Raw genomic sequence first — 12,726 nt, forward strand, 5'->3', positions numbered from 1 at the left:
GACTAGCTTCAGTTTGTCAGTCTCATGTAAACTGTTAATTGTAGTGAGATTTTACTTTAACGATTACACTGAGCTAATAACTGAAGTGGAAGCAAAATATTACTGGGGATACTTACACTCCATCATTAATTTGCTACCAAACTGACTGCATGGGTTGATGTTAGAAAAACAGCCAGAAGTAATACCTCTGTCTGCATAAACACAGTAACATTGCCACTAAAGGCACCTCCTACATTATGACATGCACACAGAGATGGGAAAACGTTTGTGCATCCTTGAGCCTTTACATGTTTGAATTTTTTATGACATCAGAAAAAACAAAACAAAAAAAATTCTGGCTTTTTATATTAACATTTCTTAAAGCTGAGTGACTGTGCAAGTAGGTGACTAGTGAAGAAAGACAACAAGACAGCCCTGAAGGTGTTATCGGCTTCTCAGCCTGCGACTGGGGAAATTATTCATAGTGCAAGTTCTATTTCATTCCTCCTGACCGCCAGAGGGCGGTGCTTTAGCACCTGGATAACTACATGTGCGCAGCACAGAGGTCGAGAATATATACCAACAAAGTCACACCATTGAATGTGACCTGGGTGACGTCACTGGTTGTCTTTATATACCAGACGCACCCAGCGCTCGCTTCTTTTCTACATTCTCGCATTCTTAGAGGTTGAGAACGCATTTAGCTGCGATTGCCGCTCTCGCTTGTAGCCTCGCAACCCACCTTCGGTTGGAGCTACGTGCACTGCACACGTCCTCCAGAGGCTGCGAGACACGGCTTTACCGTTTTTTGTATTCTTTGACGCCTGTCGTGAGTACACCTTCCTAAACGCCGGGTGCGCGCCTTGCTGCTGCCCTGCTGGATATTTTCCTCTGTGCACATTAGCTGTGTTGTTTCGATGAAAGCTGGCTATTTGTTTAGTTGTGTCGCTAACCATGTTAACTACGTGTTAGTGTGTGTATCAGAACCAGTATAGTGTACTGTGTTGGGCTTGCTGTGAGTGTTTTCCACTCCTTGAAGTACTTTGTCTGCACTGCCGCCATTTGCTAAGTATAACAGCTCCGCTAGCAGCTAGTGTTGTCGTCGTTGCTCTAAGTGACTTAGCACTTGGGCTGTGAGTTTTTTCGGCTGTGTGCATTGTGTTATTACTGTGGCTGTGAGTGTTTCACGCTCCGGGCCTTGTATTAGCTTTTACACTGTGAGTGCTTCACGCTCCGTGCCTCGTGTCAAGCCGACGGCTGTGAGTGCTTCACGCTCCGTGCCTCGTGTTACTATTTACACTGCGTGTGATTCACGCTTTGTCTTTCCATTTGTAACCATCAGGGCTTGCGTTAGCCATCTGCACGCAGTCCACAATGTTGACAGAGCCTTTGTTGCATGGCTGTAGTACCTGTTTGGCTCCCTTGAGCCCAGATGATGGACATATGTTTTGCCCCTCCTGTCTTGGGATCGGACACCTGAGGGAAGCCCTGACTGGCGATGCCTGCCTTAATTGTGCCAGCATGCCACTGGCAGAGAGATCTGCTAGACTTGCGGCATTGGAAAGTGGAATATCTAGTGCGACTTTGGCCTCCAGCCCCAGGAAGGACCCAAAGCGCCGTAAACGCCCACATGCAGGAGCCCCTTCTGCTAAGGAGGTTACTCATGACCATGCTTTGGCTGAAAAGGTCGAAACGTTGACTTCTGAGTTTGCTCTGATTAAGTCCTTGCTTCTGAATCTACAGCCTAAGGATGCAGTGACAGTTCCTGCTGTCCCTAATGAGGCTGATCAGACCAATGTAGTTACTCAGCAGGAGGACGATGTCGTGTCTAATGCTGCAACTGATTCCTTGTACATGACAAGTGATATAAACTGTGTGGAGGATGAGGATGAGAGGAGTCTTTCTCCAAGCCATTCATTAGTGGACTCTCATACCTCCGAGGCAGAGTCCATGCCACAAACCGAACCTGGACTATCCTTTGTCAAGCAAGCTGTTCAGTTGGCTTTATCCAGGCTTGGGGTCAACAATCCCCCTGCGGAAACCACCGCTTCAAGTGCCTTTTTCAAAGTCACTCAGAAGCCTGAGTTCAACGTTCCAGTTTCACAACCATATATTGAGGAGCTCCACCGATGTTGGGCGGACCCCAAATCATTGACCCATCTATCACAGGACTGCAGAGCCCTTAGCTCTATGTGTGATTCAGCACAATATGGTCTGAACCGTATGCCCGCCGTTGACAGCATTATTGCGAACCTGGTTGTGGCTCCAGCTGATGCTGCTCGGCCGGATGCCCGCTGCCCACGCCCTCAGTGTAGGGTCACTGATGACCTCCTCACCAAAAGCTATGACATAGCTGCTCGCATCGGTCGCCTAGGCAACTCACTGTCCCATTTAGCCCTTGCCCTCTCAAACTCTTTGAGGGAGGCAGAGGTTGATGATGCTACGCAAAGTCTTAGTGATGCCTCACTCCAAACCTTTGTTTATATGTCCAGAGAGCTTGGCAGACTGATGTCAACCCTTACCATCACTAGACGTCAGGTGTGGCTTGCGCAATCCCCCCTTTCCGAATCCTGCAGAGGCACACTCCGTTCGCTGCCGGTTCTTCCAGGCCAAGTATTTGGACCTGCGGCCCAACAAACTTTAGAGTGTGCTGTCGAGGCTAGTAAATCTCGGCAACAGTTTGTTGACCTACACCGGTCTTCCAGACCTCAGCCAGTCAGACATGCTACAGCTTTTCACTCTACATCCAGGCTTCCGCCGATTCCCAGAGCTGCACATGCTTTTGCAGTTGAGGGCCAGCTCTCCCAGCAGCCTGCCTTTCGTGAGCCTACGGGCAGACCCCCGAGAACTGAACGGTTTCACAGAGCTTCCAGTAATCGCACCCAGAGGTCCTCAGGGATGCGAGGCAGAGGTGGTCGGGTCTGACTGCCAATGTTTGGCCCCCAGCCGTTTTCACGAAATCAACTCAGCCACTGGGAGGCTCAAGTTCAAGACCCATGGGTCATTTCAACCTTGTTCGAAGGTTACAGAATTCAGTTCGGATGTTGTCCTCCAAAGTTCAGTGGGGTGAGGATGACTGTTGTTTCCAACTCGGTGCAGTCTGCTGCCCTAAAACGGGAGATTTTGGAACTCCTGGAGAAGGGGGCCATAGAGCCAGTTCACAGATCAGACCAGCTCAGGGGGTTCTATTCAATTTACTTCCTTGTTCCAAAGAAGGATGGCGGCTTTCGTCCTATCCTCGATCTCCGACGTCTGAATCATTATATCAAAGTGCTGCAGTTTCACATGCTCCGCACAGTAGACGTCCTTCAAACTATCACACCAGGAGACTGGTTCACAAGTGTCAACTTAAAAGACGCCTATTTCCATGTGCCAGTGGCGCCTCATCACAGGCAGTTTCTCCGCTTTGCTTTCGAAGGTCAGGCATACCAGTTCAGGGTTCTTCCTTTCGGCCTCTCTCTTGCCCCTCGTACATTTACCAGATGTATGGCTGCAGCACTAGCCCCACTGCAAGCTCTTGGATTAAGAATCCTACCCTACTTAGACGATTGGCTTGTCTGCGCTCCGACTCAGGAGCAGGCGCACAACGACACAGCTCTTCTACTGAACCATGTCTCTCATTAGGACTCACAGTGAACTTTGCAAAGAGTTCTCTTGTTCCCAGTCAACAAACGACCTTCATCGGCATTGCCATCAACTCCCTGACTATGACTGCATCGCCATCCCCGCAGAGAGTGGACGATGTAATTCGTCTCGTCTCACACATTCAACGGGCTGTGGCGCTGCCTTTTGGTTTGCTGCTCCGGTTGATGGGCAAATTGACTGCAATGTCGCTAGTGGTACCCTTGGGACTTCTGTTCTTACGTCCCCTACAGATTTGGATCAACAACCTAGGCCTCAACTCGAAGTTGCATCAGCACAGGCTTGTACGACTCTCCAACCAGTGCCTTCTGCACCTCAAACCCTGGGGGAACGTGGACTTCATCTGCAAGGGTGTCCCTCTAGGCTCTGTTCCTTCTCGCCAAGAGGTGGTTGTTACAGATGCATCACTCAAAGGTTGGGGGGCCGTGTGGAATCACACGATGGTGAGGGGTGTCTGGAGTCCCCAGGAGAGACTTCAACACATAAACGTGCTGGAGCTTCGCGCTGTGCGACTGGCTCTCAAGCATTTCCTCCCAGCCCTGAGAGGAAGACATGTTCTTGTCCGGTCGGACAACACGTCAACAGTCTATCACATAAACCATCAGGGGGGCACCAGGTCCAATCACTCATTGGCAGAAACTCGGAAGCTTCTCTTATGGGCGTTGCCTCGCCTTCAGAGTGTCAGAGCAGTTCATCTGCCCGGTGTACAGAACAACGCAGCGGATTTACTCTCCAGACAGAAACCACCACCGGGAGAGTGGAGACTGAACCCGATTGTGGTCCACATGATCTGGCAGAAATATGGTGCAGCGGAAGTGGACCTTTTCGCTTCAAGCACTTTGACACATTGCCCACGATGGTACTCCCTCTTGGAACCAGACAGCCCGCTGGGGCAGGGTGCATTGGCTCACCCGTGGCCGGATTGCTTCCTTTATGCCTTCCCTCCTCTCCTGCTGCTGATGTTGACACTGCACAGGATAGATCAGAGCAGCCACAGGGTGCTGCTGGTTGCTCCATTCTGGCCTGGGAGGATTTGGTTTCCCATGATTCACAAACTCCTCGAGGGAGAACCTTGGGCTCTCCCGGAGAGGAAGGATTTGTTGTCACAGCTACAGGGGAGGATTTGGCACCCTCACCCAGAACACCTTCAACTGTATGTGTGGTCGTTGAGGGGCCAGACTCCTTGTTAAGTTCTTGTGACCAGGCTGTTGTTCAGACTATCCTTAATTCACGTGCTGCTTCTACCAGGGCTTTGTATGACAACAGATGGAAGCTGTTTGCGGGTAGGTGTGAGAAACAAAAGTTAGACCCGGAGCATTGCCCTGTGCCTATTCTCATCACATATTTACAAGAACTGCTGGAGAAAGGACTTTCTGTCGCTACCTTGAAGGTTTATGTTGCTGCAATCTCTGCCCGGCACGTCTACGTTGATGGCCGGTTAGTGGATTCACACCTCTTAGTGTGTCGTTTTTTGAAAGGTGCTCTATGTTTGCGGCCTCCAAGGCTTGCACGCGTACCTTCGTGGGACCTTCCTCTAGTCCTGGAAGGTTTAAGCTTATCCCCTTTCGAACCAGTTGAAAGTGCTGATCTTAAATGGGTGTCAGTGAAGACTGCCTTTCTACTTGCACTGTCTTCAGCTAAGCGGGTGGGAGAGCTCCATGCCCTCTCAGTCGCTGGGGACTGTTTGCGATGGAATTCTGACGGATCTGGGGTTACGCTGTGGCCTAATCCGTCCTTTTTACCCACGAGAATTTCAACTTTTCATGTTAACCAGCCAGTTTCCTTGGCTGTGTATGTCCCGCATTCTGATCCAGGATTATCTGTTTCAGGTTCCCTGTGTCCTGTTCGAATGTTGAAGCAGTACATTAGTGCGACTGCCGGGATCCGGAAAACGGATGCCCTGTTTGTGTGTTACGGTGATCACAAAAGAGGCTGTGCTGTCTCAAAGCAGCGACTCTTGCATTGGGTCGTGGATGCCATTTTACAAGTATACAGGTCCAGAGGTCTTCAGCCTCCTAAGGTTACCTGCCATTCCACCAGAGGGGTGTCCACCTCCTGGGCTGCACTGAGAGGTGTCCCTTTGAGTGATATTTGTGCTGCTGCTACGTGGGCTTCGTCCTGTACCTTCGCCCGCTATTACAGACTGAATGTGGCCACTCCTCCTGCGGTGACTTCGGCAATGTTGTCTGCCTCCACTCCCCACTGCTGATGCGAGGTGAGTGTGACTCTTCGTGACCTTGTTGGTATTAAGTCATCCAGGCGCTAAAGCACCGCCCTCTGGCAGTCAGGAGGAATGAAATAGAACGAGAGTTACGAATGTAACTACGGTTCTATGAATTCCGGATGACCGCCAGAGTTGCTTGTCACTCAGAGTCTTGCGAGTTCATTCCGAAAAGAAGCGAGCGCTGGGTGCGTCTGGTATATAAAGACAACCAGTGACGTCACCCAGGTCACATTCAATGGTGTGACTTTGTTGGTATATATTCTCGACCTCTGTGCTGCGCACATGTAGTTATCCAGGTGCTAAAGCACCGCCCTCTGGCGGTCATCCGGAATTCATAGAACCGTAGTTACATTCGTAACTCTCGTTTTGTTTTATACTTCACCAGTTATCTAGGTTCATCATGAAATGGTATAGAGAAGGATTTTCTTTAAAAAGAATTGAAAGTTTGCATACAGTTTGCCAGAAGGCACATGAAGATGCAAGCCTAGATTTGATCTGTTTTGTTGTATGAAAATCCTTCTCTGCTCAAGTCCACTATGAAGCTGTGAGTGGTGAAGTAAAATGCAAAAGTTGTACTATGTACAATTTTTCCAATTGCAGGCACAGAAACCAATAACATCTACAGGGTTGGCTTGGTGGTTTTTTGGGGGGGACTTGCTGCCTCTGGACAGATTTACCATACAGTAATCATACTGTTTGTATTGTATTGAAGTCCAAGACATAATCAGAGTGATGGAAATGTTCATGTAACCATCCCCTAACTTGTCTGAAGAGAACTGGATGTAAAAGTGATGGTTTGCATGTGTTGGATTTTATATTTTTATTTTATTTCTTGATGTAGAGATTACTTTTCACTGAGTTTAAAGGGCATTGTTTTAGAAGTTTGAATGTAAAAAGCCTGATTTTCTGTCTGTGTTTGTTCTTTGATGTCATAAAATATTCAAATGTGTAAAAGCTCAAAGGTGCACAAAAGTTTTCACATCACCGTGTAAGATGAGGTGGTGGTGATGCTTTTAGGTCTGCACTTTGATCAGTTTTTTCAATTGCACTTTGATCAGACGTTCACTTAGACGAAGTAGCATTTAGAAGTCTGGATGGTACTTTTCGGAGACTTTCACTCTGCCCTCAGACTTTTTCGATAGCTGGGCTGAATTTAAAGAACTGCTCTCTAGCTACACAGACGATGAGATGATGAGACCACTTAAAGAAACCTTGAGATCGCTCATACATGCATTATATGCAACATACATGAACAAAAAAAGACCTCTCCAAACGGCAAGATGTTTCATCACGATTGCTCTTTCTGTGGAGGTCTTGTCATGACTGACCTGTGAAGCAGCTTTTCCATTAAGGAGATGGATTTGAAATTTTAAAGTAGAGGGGAATAAAAGCACTTTATTGTCAAATTGACACCTGCAGTGTTGCAGCTTGTACACCTGCAAAGAACAAGAGGTGGTTCAAAAGGGATAAACCTCCTGCCTGTTCGTACCACGCAGAGCTGCGCCTTCAATATGCAGAAAAGTCAGAGTGTGTATCTCATCGCTACTATGACATTTCATTCTAAATGTCAGTCCCCTAGAACCACTTTAATAGATCAGCAGTTGTTTGTTCTGATATTCTAATTCACTTTCTGTGTTACACATTTTCTATTTGTGTGCTGTCAGCATGCAGTGTGCGCTGCCTGCAATGACTCTAAGCCCAGAGGAGGAGACTGAGGAGGAGACTGCTGTCCAAGAGAAGGAGAAGATGATTAATATGTCCTATGAACTGGCAGCAGAGGCCTCCAAACGCAGCAAGCTGGTTGCAGGTACAATGCCAGAGAGAAAGAGAGAGAGAGAATGATGCATTTCAATCGAAAGGACTAATTTGGAAAAACAAACATCAGCAGGAGTTTGTTTTTAGAGATATGTGATCGCCTTTAGTGTGCTTTCGTCCTTCCATTGTCTGCTTGATCATTCTATTTTTTATTACTGGTGTAACATGTTTTTGCCATGGTGACAATTGTGTGTCCGTGTGTCGTTGCAGTGAAAAGCCTTTTGTCCTCACCCCCTGCACAGTCTGCTAACTCCCCACCTCCACTCACTGATGGCTCTCACTTCATGTGTGTGTAGTGGCACCAGTAAGGACCCTCACCCAACCTCTTCATATTCAGTGATTCACTCTGCTCTTAGAAATTATGGTGTTTTTTGTTTTTTTTGTTTTTTTGGCGGGGGGAGGGGGTGCTCATTGATGAAAAGCTACTTTTAATTTAAATGCAATGTCCTACTCTGAAACATCTAACCCTGGAGCACCCTGTGTTCTGAACTGAGCTAGTTGCATCATCTTAGCATTTAGCAGTATATTTTGACCTCTAGTGGTGACAATTAGTCATTGCAAGAAAGCCTCACACTTGTGCAGTGGCAGATTTTTAGTGACCCGTGTAGGCTCTATGAGTAGCAAAGATGAGTGTTTCAGGACTGAAGGTGCAGTTGCAGTCATATCACATTTTATACTTACAGTAATCAATAGATAAAACTACTTTACTCTTCATACTATACTCATAAAATGTATTTTCTCCTCAGTGCATCAACAGTTCTATCTTATTCTGTTACATCTACAGATGGACAGGCACACACTTCACAATTTGAAAGACAAATCTGTGTAAACATTGAAAGAAATAGACTGTATTTGTAAATGGTGTGTGTACATTTTCAAAATAGATTTATTGATTTGTATCCACAGTATGCATTAAATAAGTGAATAAAACACAAATTTGATTCACATAATTAAACATAACTCTAGCCCTTGAGTAATGGTCAAAATTTTATTGTTGGTTACACAGTCAAGAAATGCTCACAATCAAATGAACCAGCCCAAAATAAGCAATCGCATGTTTGCACAGTCGTCATTCACCAGTCTGTCTTCAAATGCTACAAGCCTCAATTCTTGTCAATGAAAAGCCTCGTCATTACACAACACACATGCAGCAGCTTTGGTTCCAGTCATAACATGACTAGGGAGCAGTGCCGTACATTGTTTATGCATGATTTATTAGCTACATATGAACCATAGCTGTTCTAGAGGCTATTCCTGATTTGATTACTTCTCACCATCAGAGTGATATGATATGTGAGCACAATAGTTGTTCTTTCTGGAGATTGCTGCTGTTATGGCGCCATCTGTTGGTGGCTAGATACAAGTACAAATGGGTGAAGATTGAAGGGCAGTGTTGCTTCATTTGATTGTGTCAAAAAAAATGATCTGAAAATATTTTTGGAGACAATCAATCAGTCCCATTTATCCATGTTTGTATATTGTGCACCGACGCTCCCTGTCCAACCTGATGGAGCTTGAGAGGTGCTGCAAAGAGGAATGGGCAAAACTGCCCAACGAAAGGTGTGCTGAGCTTGTGGCATCATATTCAAGAAGACGTGAGGCTGTAATTGCTCCCAAAGGTGCATCAACAAAGTATTGAGCAAATGGTGTGAATACTTTTTTATATGCATATATATGTATGTATATGTATGTATGTATGTATGTGTATGTATGTGTATGTATGTGTATGTATGTGTATGTATGTGTATGTATGTATGTGTGTGTATGTATGTATGTATGTGTATGTATGTATGTGTATGTATGTATGTATGTGTATGTATGTGTGTGTATGTATGTGTGTGTATGTATGTGTGTATGTATGTATGTGTGTATGTATGTATGTGTATGTGTATGTATATATGTATGTGTATGTATATATGTATGTGTATGTATATATGTATGTGTATGTATATATGTATGTGTATGTATATATGTATGTGTATGTATATATGTATGTGTATGTATATATGTATGTATACGAGGTCTGTCAATAAAGCAACGGTCCTTTTTATTTTTTTCAAAAACTATATGGATTTCATTCATATGTTTTTACGTCAGACATGCTTGAACCCTCGTGCGCATGCGTGAGTTTTTCCACGCCTGTCGGTGACGTCATTCGCCTGTGAGCACTCCTTGTGGGAGGAGTCGTCCAGCCCCTCGTTGGAATTCCTTTGTCTGAGAAGTTGCTGAGAGACTGGCGCGTTGTTTGATCAAAATTTTTTCTAAACCTGTGAGACACATCGAAGTGGACACGGTTCGAAAAATTAAACTGGTTTTCAGTGAAAATTTTAACGGCTGATGAGAGAGTTTGAGGTGATTCTGTCGCTTTAAGGACTTCCCACGGTGCGAGACGTCGCTCAGCGCTCTCAGCCGCCGTCGTCAGCCTGTTCAAGCTGAAAACCTCCACATTTCAGGCTCTATTGATCCAGGACGTCGTGAGAGAACAGAGAAGTTTCAGAAGAAGTCGGTTTCAGCATTTTATCTGGATATTCCACTGTTAAAGGAGATTTTTTTTAATGAAAGACGTGCGGACGGGTCCGCGCGTCGGGACGCAGCCGACGCGGTGCGGCGGCACAGGAAAAACACCTCCGTGTTGATAACCATTTGTAAAATCCAGGCGGCTTTTGATGGCTTTCAGTGGAGTGAGTATATGAGAAATTGTTTAACAGCAGGACATGTTCCAACTTGTCCTTAAGGCTTTCAACAGAGGTGTTTTTCCTGTGGCGGAGCGTTGCGTCGGCTGCGAGCCGACGCGCGGACCCGTCCGCACGTCTTTCATTAAAAAAATCTCCTTTAACAGTGGAATATCCGGATAAAATGCTGAAGCCGACTTCTTCTGAAACTTCTCTGTTCTCTCACGACGTCCTGGATCAATAGAGCCTGAAATGTGGAGGTTTTCAGCTTGAACAGGCTGACGACGGTGGCTGAGAGCGCTGAGCGACGTCTCGCACCGTGGGAAGTCCTTAAAGCGACAGAATCACCTCAAAATCTCTCATCAGCCGTTAAAATTCACTGAAAACCAGCTTAATTTTTCGAACCGTGTCCACTTCGATGTGTCTCACAGGTTTAGAAAAAAATTTGATCAAACAACGCGCCAGTCTCTCAGCAACTTCTCAAAGGAATTCCGACGAGGGGCTGGACGACTCCTCCCACAAGGAGTGCTCACAGGCGAATGACGTCACCGACAGGCGTGGAAAAACTCACGCATGCGCATGAGGGTTCAAGCATGTCTGACGTAAAAACATATGAATGAAATCCATATAGTTTTTGAAAAAAATAAAAAGGACCTATACTTTATTGACAGCCCTCGTATATATAAATTTGCAAAAATTAAAAAAAAAAACCTTTTTTCATGTTGTCATTATGGGGTGTTGTGAGTAGAATTTTGAGGGGAAAAATTAATTTATTTTGGAAGAGTTGTAGTCTTACACACCTCTCTGCAGCTTCTCTCCCCCTGCCATCCCCTCATTACCCCATCCCCATAGAGACGGTGCCTGCTCCCAGACTACCAATAACCAGCAAAAATCTATTTAAGCATAAAAATTCAAAAAGAAAAAATAATATAGCACCTTCAACTGCACCACAGACTAAAACAGTTAAATGTGGTCTATTAAACATTAGGTCTCTCTCTTCTAAGTCCCTGTTGGTAAATGATATAATAATTGATCAACATATTGATTTATTCTGCCTTACAGAAACCTGGTTACAGCAGGATGAATATGTTAGTTTAAATGAGTCAACACCCCCGAGTCACACTAACTGTCAGAATGCTCGTAGCACGGGCCGGGGCGGAGGATTAGCAGCAATCTTCCATTCCATCATTTCTTAATAACATTTACATTTACTCTGATGGACTACCCAGCAGTGGGGAATAAGTTTCATTACACTAGAAGTCTTTCAGAAAGCGCTGTAACTAGGTTTAAGGATATGATTCCTTCTTTATGTTCTCTAATGCCATATACCAACACAGTGCAGAGTAGCTACCTAAACTCTGTAAGTGAGATAGAGTATCTCGTCAATAGTTTTACATCCTCATTGAAGACAACTTTGGATGCTGTAGCTCCTCTAAAAAAGAGAGCTTTAAATCAGAAGTGCCTGACTCTGTGGTATAACTCTCAAACTCGTAGCTTAAAGCAGATAACCCGTAAGTTGGAGAGGAAATGGCGTCTCACTAATTTAGAAGATCTTCACTTAGCCTGGAAAAAGAGTCTGTTGCTCTATAAAAAAGCCCTCCGTAAAGCTAGGACATCTTTCTACTCATCACTAATTGAAGAAAATAAGAACAACCCCAGGTTTCTTTTCAGCACTGTAGCCAGGCTGACAGAGTCAGAGCTCTATTGAGCTGAGTATTCCATTAACTTTAACTAGTAATGACTTCATGACTTTCTTTGCTAACAAAATTTTAACTATTAGAGAAAAAAAATTACTCATAACCATCCCAAAGACATATCGTTATCTTTGGCTGCTTTCAGTGATGCCGGTATTTGGTTAGACTCTTTCTCTCCGATTGTTCTGTCTGAGTTATTTTCATTAGTTACTTCATCCAAACCATCAACATGTTTATTAGACCCCATTCCTACCAGGCTGCTCAAGGAAGCCCTACCATTGTTTAATGCTTCGATCTTAAATATGATCAATCTATCTTTGTTAGTTGGCTATGTACCACAGGCTTTTAAGGTGGCAGTAATTAAACCATTACTTAAAAAGCCATCACTTGACCCAGCTATCTTAGCTAATTATAGGCCAATCTCCAACCTTCCTTTTCTCTCAAAAATTCTTGAAAGGGTAGTTGTAAAACAGCTGAAAAACTAATTCATGCATTTATTTCCTCTAGGCTGGACTATTGTAATTCATTATCAGGTTGTCCTAAAAGTTCCCTAAAAAGCCTTCAGTTAATTCAAAATGCTGCAGCTAGAGTACTGACGGGGACTAGAAGGAGAGAGCATATCTCACCCATATTGGCCTCTCTTCATTGGCTTCCTGTTAATTCTAGAATAGAATTTAAAATTCTTCTTCTTACTTATAAG

The 12,726-nt window shown here is 44.9% G+C and overlaps 1 protein-coding gene across 12 annotated transcripts in view; it reads left to right on the forward strand.

The window, feature by feature from the left end:
- LOC117515633 (pleckstrin homology domain-containing family A member 5-like) overlaps positions 1 to 12,726 on the forward strand; it is a 366,809-nt gene that overhangs the window by 352,161 nt on the left and 1,922 nt on the right. For 10 of the 12 annotated variants that reach the window (XM_034176273.1, XM_034176274.1, XM_034176277.1 and 7 more), the window contains 2 exons: positions 7,510 to 7,652; positions 7,871 to 7,964. In XM_034176273.1, the coding sequence (XP_034032164.1) occupies positions 7,510 to 7,652; positions 7,871 to 7,956 (229 nt within the window). In that variant the 3' untranslated portion in view covers positions 7,957 to 7,964. The remainder of the gene's footprint in view (positions 1 to 7,509; positions 7,653 to 7,870; positions 7,965 to 12,726) is intronic. The other 2 variants (XM_034176275.1, XM_034176276.1) reach the window with 1 other exon arrangement.

This window comes from Thalassophryne amazonica, chromosome 8 (genome assembly GCF_902500255.1).
Source record: "Thalassophryne amazonica chromosome 8, fThaAma1.1, whole genome shotgun sequence".
Taxonomy (NCBI): Eukaryota; Metazoa; Chordata; class Actinopteri; order Batrachoidiformes; family Batrachoididae; genus Thalassophryne; species Thalassophryne amazonica.